The 16,960-nt window shown below is 40.3% G+C and overlaps 2 protein-coding genes across 2 annotated transcripts in view; one reads left to right on the forward strand and one right to left on the reverse strand.

Annotated features, from left to right (window-relative positions):
* p3h2 (prolyl 3-hydroxylase 2) overlaps positions 1-10,759 on the forward strand; it is a 44,406-nt gene extending 33,647 nt beyond the window's left edge. Inside the window, exons 5-15 of the mRNA XM_077584867.1 lie at positions 1,101-1,228; positions 4,446-4,535; positions 4,784-4,824; positions 7,104-7,195; positions 7,263-7,390; positions 7,466-7,561; positions 7,641-7,791; positions 7,949-8,066; positions 8,199-8,274; positions 9,523-9,663; positions 9,807-10,759. Of these exons, the coding sequence (XP_077440993.1) occupies positions 1,101-1,228; positions 4,446-4,535; positions 4,784-4,824; positions 7,104-7,195; positions 7,263-7,390; positions 7,466-7,561; positions 7,641-7,791; positions 7,949-8,066; positions 8,199-8,274; positions 9,523-9,663; positions 9,807-9,899 (1,154 nt within the window). The 3' untranslated portion in view covers positions 9,900-10,759. The remainder of the gene's footprint in view (positions 1-1,100; positions 1,229-4,445; positions 4,536-4,783; positions 4,825-7,103; positions 7,196-7,262; positions 7,391-7,465; positions 7,562-7,640; positions 7,792-7,948; positions 8,067-8,198; positions 8,275-9,522; positions 9,664-9,806) is intronic.
* ccdc181 (coiled-coil domain containing 181) lies at positions 10,758-16,936 on the reverse strand. The gene is made up of 6 exons (XM_077584868.1): positions 16,798-16,936; positions 15,820-15,927; positions 13,960-14,787; positions 12,680-12,826; positions 12,220-12,377; positions 10,758-12,134 (listed from the first exon to the last, which is right to left on the reverse strand). The coding sequence occupies exons 1-6, from the start codon at positions 16,798-16,800 to the stop codon at positions 11,963-11,965; spliced, it is 1,416 nt and encodes a 471-aa protein (XP_077440994.1). The 5' UTR covers positions 16,801-16,936; the 3' UTR covers positions 10,758-11,962.
* Between the last annotated feature and the right edge of the window lie 24 nt (positions 16,937-16,960).

Genomic DNA, 16,960 nt, shown 5'->3' on the forward strand with positions numbered 1-16,960 from the left:
TATGAATTAAATATGATTATACCACCACGTGTGCGCAGAACATAGAACTGTCTGCCTGTGCCTCCGTCAAATTTGCCAATATAGCATTACGCCACCTACACCACAACTTAGACCTGCTTTTAGTTGGTTGAGTCTATGAAAATAAAGTCCTGATTACGACAAAACCTGAAAACAATTCAGTTTGGTATATATTCAGTTAACTTAACATTAAACATCTAAACAGGTCCAGCATGTGTCACATTTACGATGTGTTTATTAGTTTGGTTGTAGTGAGTTAGAACTGGATTGCGTCATACTGAGAGCTGTTTCTAACATTTTGATGACCTCATTTAGGTGCCTTATTTATGTAGATATTTTCCGCATGCCTCGCTCGTGTAGCAAATTAACATGGTTGAAAAACAATTCTCAGGATGGTGTAGTGTAGTTTTGAGGCAAACTTTTTGCTTTGGCTCTTTCACGGCAATTTATTGTTGGAAGAGAAATGTCACAGATTCAAGTTTAGAGTTAATATATCAATGCAGCAGAAAGCTAAAAACAAAGTACAAGCAAAGGGCGAATTGTTAGTTTTCTATTAGACAAGTAATAAAGTCACTCAACAACTGTGTGTATTATTTAACACCCCACAGTGGCTCCACGTTTACCATCACTTGGCAGCCTCTCGTTGTTTTGAAGTTCCCTTATTGAAACCCTCTGTGAGCTTTTCCTGCCCGACTGAGCTCGTATCTCCCGTCTGTTGCTGAGGCGAGAAGGCTGAGCGGACCGCAGCAGATGCACCGCGTCAGCCCAGACAGGAAGCCTCTGGTTAACCCTGCGCCTTTACGAGCTTGGAAAGAATGTGATTGTGCGCGCACTGATGAGCACAAGGTGCACGTCTTCGGGGGCCCAACGTCAGCGAGACTTGACTGTGTGGTCAAGTGCCCTTTTATTCACTCTCTCAAGCATGATCGCACCGATGGTTTTTGTGGATGTCAGTCAGCTGGCGTCATGATGGATTTCCCCACATCCCCTCCTCGAGGATACACATTATTAGTGTGGATCCAGCGGAGATCTTTCCAGAACTGTGAAAAGTCCTCATGTTCTTCCTGTTTCTGTCTCTGCAGTGGAAAGAATGGCGGAGGCTCTGCAGTGTGCGCTCACTTACCTTTTGTTCCATGAGGGAGACGAGTTCATGACGGAGAATGTTGACTACTACACAGAGGTGCTGAGTCATGGCGGCGCACCACGAGAGGTCAGATTCTGTTGTGGCGATGTTTACTGGATCAGTTCAGTTCAGTACTAAACACTGAAAATGCTTGTTTGTTTCTATCATCATAACTGATTGTACTGCACCCAAATGCTACTAACCTCTAAGTATTTTCTTCTTAAATTCCAATTTCAATTCCCTACAATACTGTATAAAAAAAAACATATTCACACCATTTTAGCTGTTTAACAAGTGTAACAAATTATATCAGCAGAAGTACTTGGATCGTTTTTCCTGGTCAAGTCACACATTTACGACTAACATGTTGCTAGGCAGAATTCCACTAGGCTTTTTTTAATGACAGACTAGGGGCCAGCAGGAACAGGAAGTAATACAGACACATACTCAGGAAATTGCTCTCCCCCCCAAAAAATGAACTACAGACAAACATGCAGATTAATTTTGCTGTTACATCACTACTTTGTATTCAATATAAATTGCACAATAAAAAAAAAAAAGGTCGCTGTCCCTTCTGCCATAAATGCAGATTTGCCAAGTCCTGGACCACCAGGCTACCAAACACAATAGGAGGATACAAAAAAAGATGGTTTAGCTCAGTGCATCCCAATTGTTTTTTGTTATATAACTCTCCGCTGCAACTATAAATAGTAGGGGTGTCAGGTGATTAAAATTTGTAATCGTTATTAATTGCACGACTTCAATAGTTAACTCACGGTTAATCGCAAATTTCATATCTGTTCTAAATGTACAATAAATAAAAAATAATAATACTCTTGTTAACATAAAAGTGGAAAGAAAATGCTAAACTAATATAAATATGGCAGCATCTTTTAGTCATTGATATAGCCATTTCATAATAATTCATAAAATTGAGTTAAAAAAAAGATGTAAAATTCTGTAAAAAACTAATGTGACATTGTTTTGTGTTGAGGTCATTCTTCTGCCACTAGATGGCATGATTGCATTTGTAAGACGTTGGTGACAGCTCAGTGCATTTTTCTTTTCATATCAAGAGCTTTAACATGAAATTACTTCTGAAATTCTGTACGTTTTTTAAATCGTAAAATACAACTTAACCCCTATCTCCACAAATATATGCATTACTATTACATTTATTACTGCTAAATTTTGACGGGGATGTATCTGCTGCGTTGCGACTGGAATTCCCTCAGTACAGGCTTTCCAAGTAAGGGACAGTCATTAATTGCGTGTTTTAAAAAATAAAAAAATAAAGACATTTTAAATTAACTCAAAATGAACGCACTACTTTTGACAGCTCTAATAAATAGTATCATTTGTCTATAAAATGGATGTAAGTATGCCTCTGGAGAGAAGCTAATACTCCTTGTGCACTCTCTGACCATGAGAGTGCCACTGCCACCTACTGTAGTGGATGTGCAATTAAAGAAAAAAGATCCACCCCACTATTTGAGAAGGACTGGATTTGCTTCAACATTATATAGCAGAGGTTGCCGTTCAGTCAATTTTCCTACACATCACCCGCGAATGCAAACAAATGTTGGCACACAAGCGCTCAGCCATGTGCTTCTTCCCTCACATCCGTCTAATTGAATTATAGGTTCGGATCAGAGCTTCAGATTTTGAATTAAATATCCGTCTGATCATCTGATCTGGGGTGTGGGCATGGAAAGAAGATATTCAGCGGGGGGAGCAAGTCCTCAAAAGAAAAGTGTGGATTTGAGGAGATGACAGGAGTCAGGAGTGCATTTTCTGTATTTCTTGGACCAGATTGGTACTCACCATCTGGCAGGAGTTTCCTTTTTTAAATGTGTTTTTCACTTGCACCACAGATTCTCCTTCCAGCTGGAAGAATTAGCCAGTTCCTTATGTCAATAAATTTACGACAACATATTCCTTGCTCCGAGCAGAGAAGCAGTGCTTTGATTGCCTTCGCCGTTCAGTAATTGTGTAGCATAATACATTCAGCTTGGTCCTATTAGTTACTGTAACTCTCCACAGATGATTTGTTACTTCCTAAAACTGTTTAGCTGCTTTGCCAAGTCAAACTATGCCTCCTTTAAAGTCCAAATAATGCAGCCTCCTTTTCCTAGAAAGCCTGCTTCTCATTAGTGTGTATGAATAAATGTGCAAGCACTGTACACTTAAGTACGTCTCATACTGTGGCTTTTATTTTTCTATCCTTCAAAGTCTTTCCACCAGGCCTAAAAGCTTACAGTGCAAACTAGAGGTCCCTCTCTCCAGCCTCGGGGAGGTCACGTCCAAGGCAGTAGATGTTAGTGCCAGGCCTGTGTTACCTCCATGTAAAATAATGCTGCCTTTCAGCCTCGTACCATCAGGAGGCAAACCTGCAGACGTCTCTGGCACAATTCAGGGGCTCTTTCCATAAAGATTAAAAAATAGCTTCAAAGAAAAAGCTACTGTTTTTCCTTGTTTCGTGGTCAGATGGGATAGGTTCGAAACAGAAATTGATTAAAGTACAAAATACTAAATAAAAATAAAAAAAAAGAGAGCAATGATGATGACATGTCAAATCGGTAAAATTGCCGAATGAACAATATTGAGTTCTCCAGAAAAAAAGAAGAAGAAAAATAAAAAAGAAAAGAAATAATGCCTTTGCTCAGTACATCACGGTCATGTTTAGACACATCAAGTGTAGCTGATACTTATCAAGGTGTGTGTGTGTGTGTGTGTGGTCTTGTTTTTGTTACATAGTGGGGCCAACCTTCCGGGATTTCACAGAGTTGTAGGGCCCACCCGTCCATGTGAGGCCATTTTGCTGGGCCCCGCAAGTTTAGACCTATTTTTGAGAGTTTAGATTTGAATTGGGTTATGGTTGAGGTTATGGTAAGGAATAAGGGTAGGCAATCATTTTTGATGGTTGGGGTTAGGGGGGAGGGGCTAGGAAACGCATTATGTCAATGAGATGGCCCCACAAAGATTGTGTGCGCGTGCGTGTTTTCATGTAGTCAAATAAAAACAAGGTGATGCAATTTGAATCTGACATACTTGAGAAGTGGTATGAGCCGGCTTCCCTGCGGGCGCAGCATGCGTGTGTGAAAAGCAAAAGCAAACACATCTTCCTGTCCATCTCCAGTCGATGGCAATCCACATAAATTGCAAAGGAAACACCAGCTGCCGGGGAAGCAGTACTGTATCCCTAACTTTTTATAGCAAATGTACAAATGATTTTATTTTTAACTCCACTGGTAGGAAAAAGTTTCCCCACCCTTAGTGACGTCAGTGTTGCGTGTGTCTGCAGGAGGCTGCGCGGTACCTGAGGAGGCACAAACGAGAGCTGGAGCTTCTTCTGATTGGAAGTCAAACCATGGGTGTGAACTTCACTGAAGGGGTACGTGTGGGCGTGTCAAAGTCAAACCCAAAAGAAAAATGTCTAGTAGTCCCTTCATGTATTTTGGGTGTTCAGAGTTGCCTTCATCTGCCAACTAATGTTGATTAGACATCGTTCACTTCTCTATTGGAGTTTTTATTTTTAAAGTGAAAGGCGGACCCCTGTTTGTTTATATTAAGTTTTACTGAAGTTTCTTTTGCAAGTTTCATTTCATCCGTCTCATAATAAAGCCTGACTGGTCATTGCAGAATTACTGGAGCAGCTCGGGTGGGAGAGACGACTCCACCAGGTATTTGCTCACATCTTAATACATAATGACGTCATAAGGCCGTAACTCTGACTCAACTCAAATGGTTTGTTAATACTGTGTTGTAAAACTGCACTCCATCAAACGGTACGAAGGATTAGAAGTGGAAAGAAAAATGCAAAAAGCTTGACATTATGACAAAAGGGTCCTAACGATAACCTTGCCTGCAATTGTAATTCTCTCGTGTGACGTCATCGAGTTGTGTTGGATTGCGTCATCAAACATTGCGGCAGCGTTTGTTGCTTTGGCAATTTTGCTGCTTAAAATGATATCAGAACTGCAGTTAAAGTAGTACTTAAGTAAAAACCCTAGTCGGCCTTTGACGCATGCGCAAGTACGGTAACTCCACAGGGCAAAAATATGTAGGTGACGTTAAAACTTCGATGAAATTACACATAAACAAATGATGAAAATGAATAACGCTTTGTGCGGTTTTTGCTGGTAAAGATGTTTGTGCTTCTTTTTTTTTCTTCTCCAATTTACGACAACAACGACGACATTCACATCCTTAACCACAATTGGTCACAACAAAAGTCTGGTACTGTTGCCGCATTGCCCAATCAGCTTAAGTATTCTACGGAATGTCCCCGCCTTTCCCGAGGCGATCACGTTGGACCGGTTCCTGAAGATGATATTGTGGAGAACTCCTTTGAAGGATTCATATAGTCAGTCTGGCTCTTGCCAGGATTCCCTGAAGAGCAGATACATGCAAAAAATCCAATTAGGTCGGGATGTTTGTTACCACTTTCTTCACAGTGTTCATCGTAATGTAGGTAATTTTTTTTTAATACTTGTATTATTTTTTATGCTAAGAAAATATTTAAAATATTGTATTTTCTTATATTGTAACTTATCATATTACCAGTTACTTATGTTAAGAGTACATACTTTTTCTCACAGTTTTAACAATTTTGTCTAACCCTGGCCCATTTATTCACTAAATAGTTTTTTTTTTTCATGTCAATTTACACATTTATTACCATAAAGGTTAAGTTTTTTCTTTATTATTCTTATGGTATGAGTGTCACCTTATGTTATTCTCTTAAAATTAGGAGTTTTTGTGTTGGAAATCACATATACAATACATAAAGGTAAAAAAAACAATAGCTGTGGTACCAAAAGTTAAGGATTCACTGGATAATAAAGTGCCTTTGATTTTATTTTTTGAGGTCTATGGGGAAATGCCTGCAAAACATATACTCAGTGAAAATGTATATTGCAAAAAGAGCCATAAGAATAATCACTAGAAAGACATTTAGACATCCAACAAATCCATTATTTCTTAGTTAACAATTTGAAATGTTATGAATTAATAGATCATAGTATTTTGCAAATTATGCTGAAGGCTCACAACAAAATTTGCCGATCAATATTCAGAAAGAAATGAAAAAAAGATAAAGCAAATATAAGTTAAAAGGAACAGAGATCATTAAAAGAAAAAATAGATTCAAGACTAGGCTAATGGAACAAGGAATCAATTTATGGAACAATCTAAATAAAGAAACCAAAGAAGTCAACGATTACAACAATTCAAAAGAATAACCAAATCCAGCTTGTTAGGTTTGGCACATTTCATGAAACTGAAATGACATTTTCAAAACTGCAAGCACATTTGGCCAAACAGACTTACATGTGTGCACAACCTATCAATTCATTAGCAAAAGCACATATCTAGCCCAGTTGGTGCTGTCACAACTGCAAAGATCCTTCTGAATTGCTTTGGCTCATCTGCATTCACTTAGTGCTTTTGCCAAAAGTAACTTGGATGATTTTGCACAACACGGTGGATCGTCTGCAAAAGCTCATATCGCTCTCAAAACAGCTCACCTCTGTGTCAAAATCAAATTTCTATGTCAATACAAGTAGTCAGTGCAGCGCCCACAATGCATCGTGTGAGCACTGCAAGTCAAAATGATTAGATGTTTTGTTACAACAGCAGAGGTGCCGCTAACAAAATACAATTATATATAAAACTGAGGGGGGGGGGGGTGTATTACAAGAGCAGTTTTCAAACTTTGCGGTTTGACATACTCCACTCACAGTCAAAGAACAGTTTTTATTCACACAAAGTTACTTACACATAAGAGTGCAACAAAAGACAGTGTAGTCCGAATTCTGTATATTTATCAAAAACTAAAAACTCAAATTATATCTAGCGCACAGCGTAAATGAAGAACCAACTACAAGTGTTTTGGGAGCGTGAATTTTGTCAAACAAGAATTGTGGTTGGACAAAGTCGACATGTTGGCTTTCTTTTTCAGGATTCCCTCTGGTACAGACGGCGAGATGGAATACGTTCCCATCGCAGAGAAGAAGAACGTCAGCGTGGCTGCATCACCGCCTCACCAAGAAGGTCACATTTCTCTCTTCCCCTCTTTTCCGACGAGCTTTTGACAAAAACACCTTCGTCTTGTGTGCAGGCGGGCCCTTGTTGCGCGACGACGTGCAGCTGGTGTACAACTCTGCGGGATTGAACGGGACCCGGCGAGTGCTGCTGGATCACGTTATAACCGAGGAACAATGCGCAGATCTCCGAGAACTGGCACGGGTGAGGAATCGAACAGGGGAATGTTGGCTCCGCCCCTATATTCATGTGTTAGTGGATGACTCAGCTCTCTCTTAGGCTGTGACGCAGGCGGGAGACGGTTACAACGGCAGGGCTTCGCCGCACACCCCAAATGAGAAGTTTGAAGGCGCCAATGTGCTCAGTGCCCTCCAGGTACACAAATGGCCGACACCCTTTTTTTTCATTTAATTCATCCTACTGTTTTTCAGCTCTTTCTGTCGTCTTCCTTTAGTACGGCCACGAGGGCAGGGTGACCATGAAAAGCGCCCGCCTCTTCTATGACGCCAGCGAGCAAGTGAGACGCCTCGTTGAATCTTACTTCATGATCAACACCACCCTCTACTTTACCTACACTCACCTGGTGTGCCGCACGGCCATCACAGGTCAGTCGTGCGATGCCGGTGCATCATTACTGAGTGGTATTTTGAACAGGTTTTCTCATGGAGCTCAAAATAAATACAGCGCTGTAATCACTCATGCAATGCCAAAACAACATCTTGTTGAAATCAATGCAGATGTTTTTGTGTCGGCTGTTGGCAGGTAAGCAGGAGCACAGGAATGACCTGAGCCATCCCATCCACGCGGACAACTGTCAGCTGGACCCCGAGGCCAATGAATGCTGGAAGGTCAACCCAACGCTCATACATAGGGACTACAGGTTAGTGACAGGTCACCAAAAATGAACTAAAATAATTCATATATATCAATTCAAAATAACATTAGGATGCAAGTCGATCTATAATGCAGTACTACATCCCACCTATTGACTGACCTCGAGTGTTCTTTTCAGTGCACTACTATACCTCAATGGAGACTTTGAAGGTGGCGAGTTCATCTTCGCGCAGATGGATGCCAAAACGGTCACAGTAAGTTGCTTTGCGGTTACAAAAAGGATCACTTTGTTTGATGACTTCCATGCGTGTGTGGAGAGCTGAAATTTCACACCCATCTATTTTGAAAATATTTCTATATACTGCACATATATATATATGTAAATACAGTTTTGAAAAATTCATGACTGTCACCTTTACATTATTATTATTATTGTTATGACTATTATTGGGGATGTTCAAGTACTTAACTTTTGAGTAGTCATTGATACCGATACCAAGTACTGATACCACTATTACTTTTAATAACATTAAATTTCCAACAACAACAAAAACAATGATAAAGACCTATATATCCCAATATAAAAAAAAAATCCATTAATCGTTAAATTAATGTTAATTTGCTATTCTGATTTCTCATTTCTTGTTCCTGATTTTGTAAAGCAGCCACAAGAGGGCGGCTAGTACTGTTATCGATACTTATTTTTATTTTTTATTTATTCATATTTTCCTTTCGGACATATTATCACAACAGCCTCCAACACATCACAACGTCCGAAAAGAAAAAATGGCTGATGGGATGAAGCCGTGGTTTATTAATCCCCGTCCCCAGACCTTGAAATGAGGCCCGATACCAGGTGTCGAAACTCTCCCATGCCTAATTATTATTTCAGCCAGATTAGGGACCATGCCGGCCCATGAATCGCAAAACTCCGCTCATAATTGACGCCCGTGGAAATGCATTGGTGGGGGAGATTTTTTTATTATTGTTATTTAATGTATTTTTTTATATATATATAATTTATCCCCCAATTACTAGTTTTTTTTTTTTTTTTTTTTATGTTTTGCACCAAAAATTAGGGCAAACAGTGAGAAAAATTCCAGGGAGAAAAAAAATATTGAAAAGGTTTTTTTTGTTTTGTTTTTTAAATAATCCGTGAGTATGCTGGGTTCATTGTATTATTATTATTATTATTATTATTATTAATTGATACTTGGGATGAAATACAGGAGCCACAAGACCGATATATTTATTGTTATCAAATTATTATTACATTTAAAAACATACAATCTAGTCATTAAAAAATGTTTTAATCATTTATAATATATATTGTGATTTATTTATTTTTATTACCACCTTTTTTGCATACACAAAATGCATTCATAGTAATATAAAGTGTATTAAATCACAATATTTTGTTTCAGTATGTAAAATAATTGTGAGCATAATCCTCTCATTTGGAGCGATTCAACATTTTTTTTTTTGTCCCGCCTCCTCTCCAGGCGACGGTGAAGCCCAAGTGCGGCCGGATGGTGGCGTTCTCCTCCGGCGGGGAAAATCCGCACGGCGTGAAGGGTGTGACTGATGGCCGCAGGTGTGCCGTGGCTCTGTGGTTCACCTTGGATCGGCGCTTCAGGGAAAAAGTACGCCCTTCTGTTTTTTGAAGTCCCATTCCTGTCTGTATATGTAGTGGCAACTTTGCCAAAAAAAAGCTGCTCGGGAATCAGACATGTCCACGTTCCGCTTGCTTTGCCTTCTAAAAGGATTGTGTGCTTGTTTTGTGCAGGACAGACTGAAGGCAGACGAGATCCTCCAGTCCTTGGACACGCAGTCCATGCTGACTCCTGGACTCGACATCAATCCCAAAAATGAACTGTAGATGTAACCTCCACCTCAACTGTTTGTTGATGACCTTTATTTATTGTTGAATTGATCAAATCTATTTTTGTACTATTGCAATTGCAGGCTCGATGACATTGGGATTATTTAGGTGCGGAGGGAAGCAGTTGTGTTTTTTGTTTTTTCTGCACACCAGTGCTGGAGAATGCTCTTGCTGTTTGTGTTCTTCTATGTCTCACTGATCTGTGAAAGTGTCTCTTCTTTATGTTGTTACTTTGGAGGTCAACATATTGGTTTGGAATGGAGGAAAAACACTGTGGATGACATCATTACATCAAAAGTTTCTTTGCAGCTCAGAAATGCTTGACAAGCAGGTACTTTCCATGTCCAAAATAGTTTTTATTTCCATGCCAGTAATTGTTGTCCTCAAAGTAGACAGTGCACTGTTTTCTTATTTTGATTTTTTTTTTTTGTTATTATAATTAGCACTATTTGAAAGAGATGTGTTCTGAATATTATATTTATAATAATCCTGCACTTGGTACTTCTGTCTGCCAAATTTGGGGAAAATGTGTCTGTATTTTGTGTTGTTAATTTATGTTTTGAAAATGTAAGACAGCTGCTGTCATGACTGTCTGCGTTTAATATGGAAAACTTTTTGTCATAAAAAGATCAAATCTTTGTTTCAAGAAATATGGTATTTGAGACTTTTGTTGATATACAGCTGAAAAGACAGAGTCATGCACTGTAAATTCAAGGTGACAAATATTGTGTTTATTCTGCAGTTTCAAAGAGCTTTAACCCAATTGGGTAAGGCTCTACAGTTTTGTTGTCACTGATATTTAATGATATAATGCACAAAATTATATGTTTATGGGGCCTAATAAATTATAGACTGTTTATGGTGTCATTATTTTATTTGTTTTATTCCCTCACCTGCAAAATTACAGAGTTGTGCTTTGATCACATCCACAAATTTCTCCTACAGATTGTGTCGTCTATCAGTGCACACAATATATGAAGTCATTGCGGTATCGGTAAATACAGGATGTCAACACATGTCAACTTTGTAAGATACACAGCTTTGCGGTTTTGTCCAAGTTCAAAATAACAAAAAAATATGTACACATGTAATGCTGAGAGGTCACTGTGGTGAATGTGCTTAGAGAAAAATGACTAAGCAAAATCTGCACTTAAAAAAAACAAAAAAAAAAAACTCAAAAAGACAGTTTTAAATGTTCATCTTTGAATAATCACTAGCATCTTCCTTATCAAGCATATGGAATCAATTATTCACGATCCAGCTGATACTGTATGTGCTAGTGCACTCTTTGTCCTCACTAGTATGACAACTTTGGCTTACTAGTAGAACAACCGAAGGTTAAAATTTGCACTAACTAGTACTACAAGTGACATGTAGCATATAGATGTAAACTAGTGGACATTTTTGCCTCACTAGTAGCATTTATTTGTCCTACTAGTATGCCGAAATTAGCCTACCAGTGCAAAAACATCATAGTGGGGCAGGGGTGTCCAAACGTTTTCATTTGAAGGCCGCATACAGAAAAAATGGACTTAAGTTTATTAAACATTTTGAAATAAATCAAGCAAGCAATTAGTCCTGATATTTTGAAAAATGGCTGCATAACTGCTTTCATAGGATAAATAGTTTAGGATTTTCAAGAATCGGGGTGGCATTGGCGCTGTACCCCACTAGACTAGATCCGCTCCTGCACTGAACAGCAACCAAATCAACCCATCTCCACATTCAGAACAAAAACTGTAGTTAAGATAGTAATTTTTAAACATTTTGGGAAATTTTAATGTTTATAAATCAAATTATTCACCAATGTTTTGAGGAGGAATTGTGTTATTTTAGTCAGTTTATTCTACAAAAGCTTATATATTATTATTGTTTTCGTATATGCTGCGGGTCGCTGAAAAATGGATGATGGGCCGCAAATGGCCCTGTGCCATAATTTGGACACCACTGGTCTATGCTATCACGGCAATCAAGTCATAATTACAGTAGATATTTTATGGAAAAAAAATCATAAATATAAAACAATGAAATAAAAAAAAATAAACAGTAAGTACAGCGTTTCAGTAGTGACAAGTCAGCTGATCGGTAAATCTGAACGTCCTGGTGTCGTTGGCCGTGCACAGCAAGTCGCGCATGCGCCGTGCCCGTCGCTCCTCGAGGACAAACCTGCGCGTCCGCTCCCGAGCCGCCCGTTGCTCCGCCCTCTTCTCCGCCCGCTTGCGAGTCAGCCACCTGAGGGGTTGACACGCGCGAGTCAACATTTGTGCATTTACAAACAAACAAAAAGACACTCAAATATAGGGATGATCTATCTCACAGCCTGAACGCCCGTTCGCACTCCTCTCGGCTGTGGAGGAGGTAACCGCTGTCCTCTTCCAACCTCTTCAGCTGCACTAGCTGCTTCTCTTGCTGCTGTTGCTCCTGTTTCCTATGCAGCCACAGCCGGTAGGCATCCTCCGGCTCACTGGAGCACTTCTGCGAAAAGAAAGACATTTTTTATTTTTACAAACTTTTTGTTTGTTTGTTTCATTCTCTTATCGATATTTGAATTTATGTTGTGTCTTTACAGTAACCATTCTCAGGTCTGGCCTGGCCCCTTTGGTTAATAAAACGACGCACTAAGTACATAGTACCTAAGCTGAAACATTATTCCAGTAAAATGTCCTTTTTGTGACATTTGTCTGACAGGGTAGGAAACAAAGCTCCTGTTTCGAGTACTAAAGAGGAACGTGTTTGGAAGTTTCGGCTTTACAATGTCTCCCCCTTGTGGTGATTACCGGCAAAGTCACCCTCTCCATCTCCTGAGCTCGATGGATCCTCCTCTCCTGCTGCAGCTGCTCTCTCTTCCTCATCAGCCAGGCCTTGAAAGCCAACTCGTTCTCCTGCTTCTTCTGCTCCTCTTCCTCCAGCTTTCTCTGCTCGGCCTGACATCATACATGTGTGGACAGTCAACGTTAGTTTGTTTGCGATGTGGCGTATAAGCATAGCTTTGGCGCTATCTGCTGGCATTTTGGTGCCATTGAAAAGACAAAAGTATTTTTTTCTTCTTCTTTTTGCTTTAATTAGCACGTAGAAATGAGAATAAATGCCCATTCTAGCTTAATGCTAACACATAGTGGAAAGCTTATTATCTCTCTATTCTTATTCATTTGTGTATCCATGACACAATGACACCTGTTTTCTGAGTTTGGTCATGTGACATTCACAAGCTAGCCGTGATTGGTCGTTGAGCACTCATCTGAATATATGACTGAGTAGCCGATAGGCTAAGACTTTTGAAGCCGTGAGGCCGCCATCCATATTGCGCCTCTGCCAAATCTAATATTGGGGTCTAAGGAACTGAGCAATAAAAGAAAAAGGGGGTCTTCAAAACAGTACCTACCGTCCACTTGTTAATTTATTTATTTTCATTATTATTTTTTTTAAATAGTGACCACCCCAGCACAAGCCACCCCGCCCCCCTGCCCTATACTAACTGCCTACGAGCTGTATATGTTTAATCTGTACGTATACTGTATAGTTTCTACGGTAGCCTGCTCGCGAGATGGGAGGAGCAAGATGGCCGCCCTGTCGCTTCAACGGCTTGTGCGTGTAGGGGCTATGGCTATCCAGTCATATATTCAGATCAGTGCTCTACTTTTATTCATTTGTGTATACATAACACAGTAACACCCGTTTTCTGAGTTTGATCATGTGACATTCACAAGCTAGCCTTGATTGGTCGTTGCGTAAAATCTGAGCAACTGTGATGTCATTTTCAGATGACGGCAATTGGCAAAATGGTCACCGCTTGAGATGAATAAATACGGATGGATTTTGCTGCTTAATTTGTGTTCCACAAATGCAATATTAATCATAACGCAGTGTTTACACTAGTGAGGCCAAATAAAACAAACTATAGTAAAGAAAAAATGTGTAACTTAAATGTTTTTTTCTATTTAATTTCAGGTTTGTTTGGGTTTTTTTTTTTTTTCATTTTTTGTTAACTACAATAAATTTGGGCAGGCCTTGATTACCGAACTGCGTGAACAGCGGTGATAAACGAGTGTGTCATTACCTCTCTGGTCATCTTCTCCTTCCTCTCCTGAACCTTTTGCAGCAGTTCCTTCTGCTGAGGTGAGAGCTTGAACGTAGCCTGTGAGGGCGTCCCAGTGGCTGACTGCACCCGCCTCTTCGTACCTCTCCTCTGGCCTCCTCTGTGGCTGGGGCAGGCCGAGCTGGGCCTTCCCGGAGGTCGGGGAGCCCGGGGGCGATCGGAAGACGCTCCGGTGGGGGAACGAGGCGAGGGGATGAAAGTGGGGCTCTTCCCGGGGTTCCCCATGTACTCCGGTGCGATTGGAGGGAGGAGGCCTTGATTTTCCACCTCTTTGAGACTGACGAGGTGAAACCTGCCATCTTTTTCCACAAGGACACTTCCCTCCTTCGGACTTTGGTCTCTCTTCCCAACTTGATGCTCCTCTCGAGGGGACAGTTTCAGCTCCGACAGCTTCCCTGACACTTCCATCTCTGTGTCATCCGCATCTCCGGCGCCATTTTCCAATCGCGACGGAGGTACCGCCAAGGTAACAAGAGTCTCTTTAAAGTGAAGCCGCCGCCTCCGGCTCAGATCCGGAGCTTCCTGATTGCGCAGTTCCTTGTTGGCTTGTTGAATCTTCTCCAGGATGTACTTTTTCTCCTCGTCCGTCTGCTCACCCACTCCCAAAGGAGGCGGTGTCGCATGAAACGACTTATGGGGGCTGTCTCCGTCCGAGTCGTACTCAAGTGGGTCCATTGGTGAGGGCCACCTCTCTTCATCGCCAGCCTGCTCCTCCTTTGCTTTTTGTTGTTTCTCATCCTCGGCTATCTCTTTGTTGATGTCCGCTTCAATGTCCTCGTAGTCAGGACCCTGTGTGGAGGAAATATGCATGTGGCAGGGGTGGCAAATCCAGGTCCAGGAAGTCAAACCCATGCCACAGTTTGGCTTTGGCAGCAGGTGCTCCTGGGGAGCTTGTTACCTGCTGATTGAGTAGAAGCACCTGTGGCTAAAGCCAAACGGTGGGAGGGCAAACTTCTCTCTTCACTTTCCCAGAACCTTTTGGTTGTACAGTGGGACCTCAATTTAACAGACCAACAGACCCCCCGGGTTCAACAGACAGAGAGTAATGTCCAGTTGACTCAAAACATCCCTTATCTTTCAAAAGTCTGCTCCAGTTGAAAGAATGAATAAACCAAGAACGCACGGAATATGCGGTTGTTCTTGTCAGCGAACTTAAACCAAAGATTGGATAGGTTAGGAAAATATAATTTACAAGGAGCCTCTCGTTCTTACAAAGAACGTTCTAGTGTACTTAGACCATACTCTGCGTTCTTCATATTGAGAAACGGCCTTAGAGTACACTAGCGCAGGCTAAAAAGCACACCAATGTGGCGGCCATGTTGGTAGGGGCGACTCTCCCATTAAAGGTAATGAAAAGCATGGACATTAGCTTAGCATAGACATTAACTTAGCATTGCTGTGAGCTTAAAAGAAGTGTATTGTATCTTCCTCCCGGTATTCATATCTATGGCTGTTTTGTTTTTGTTTTTTTACTCAGGCGCTAGTCGTGTACACGTCTCTCAACCATGGTGTTTTTGTATTTGTTTTTTATTGCAAAGCTCTTATCTATGTCATCTAACCATAACAGAGGCAAAAAAGGTAGCGCTAACATCATGGCTCATGAACACGACAGAATACACACCATTATTTTCCCCCCAAGCATAGTTTTAGGCAATCGGTTCTAACGGATGACCCCAATTAGTCCATTAAATCAACTTTTGATGTTCTACTGTTCCTCATTGGGATGCCAGCAGTGTGTGTACACATGCTCATGAATATTGCAGCACAGTGAAAGGATGTCATTACTGTAGTACAGTAAGTCAGCTGCTGGGTTTCACTTACTTGCTCCTCGCTCCGACTTTCCTCGCTGATCAGCCAGTCCAGATCCTTCTCAAAGTCGTCCTCATAAATCTCCTGCGTGGATTTTGTGCAAGCCACCTCACTCATGATCTAGCATCAGGAGAAGATCAAATACTAATATTATTCTCTCATTCTCAACTGTTGTTGTCATCCATTTAGTGCTTATCCTGTTCAGGATTGTAGGGAAAGTTTGACACAGACAACACTGATCCAACTGCCATTCACATGGATGTCAACTTTGTGAAGCACTACATTATGTCAGATAAATCCCATTCGACTGGACATGTGTCCTTAATGTTGTGGTCATTACTGGGTCTACAAATGTACATATATGTAGTTTAGTGGGTTCCATGTAAAACCAAATTATTATCATTGGTATTAGTACCCATAGGACTTAACTTTATTTTTTATTTTTATTTTTACATTAATGTGTAAAATGAAAACGAAAATGCATTTTAGACAAATAAAACCACAACAGAAGTTAAAACTATTTACATTTTTTTCCAAATCACATTTTTTCAAGGTGTAAATTGTGGATAATTATTTAGTTAATTTATTCACCCTTAGGTTCTATTTCTGTTTGTTCGTTTAATTTCTAGACCTACCTACTTTAAAATTATGTTGTGTTACTGTTTATGTGTAATAAAGAAGACAACGTGTTGTTAAAGCATAAGGTGAAGTCATTATTTAAAATGATGTCACGTTAATAACGTATTTGACAAATCATTTGACATATACTATATTGCATGAGACAATGTTTACAACCCGCAGTTTTTTTTTTTTTTTTTGTCTGTTTAACATCATTTTACTACTAGCTTTGTTTGCTTGAAATAAATAAACAACAGGCTACTGTATAGCCATTAGCTATATGTACCGTCATTAAAAGTTCAACCGTGGGCCATGAAGGATTTCACGCAAAACCCAATGAATTAAAAATAAATGTTTGTCTTGTCAACTCACCATTGGTTCGTGCGTTAGTACTCCCGATGAATGAAAACGGTGAAACTGAAATGCAAACGTGCTGCCTGTTTTCCACCATGTAAATATGTCACGCACACGCTGAGGCTCTGCGTCTGCGGGGCAAAACCTGTGCACATAATCTCTCACCGTCTACAACCCTAAA

This window comes from Vanacampus margaritifer, chromosome 13, assembly GCF_051991255.1.
Source record: "Vanacampus margaritifer isolate UIUO_Vmar chromosome 13, RoL_Vmar_1.0, whole genome shotgun sequence".
In the NCBI taxonomy this organism is placed as follows: Eukaryota; Metazoa; Chordata; class Actinopteri; order Syngnathiformes; family Syngnathidae; genus Vanacampus; species Vanacampus margaritifer.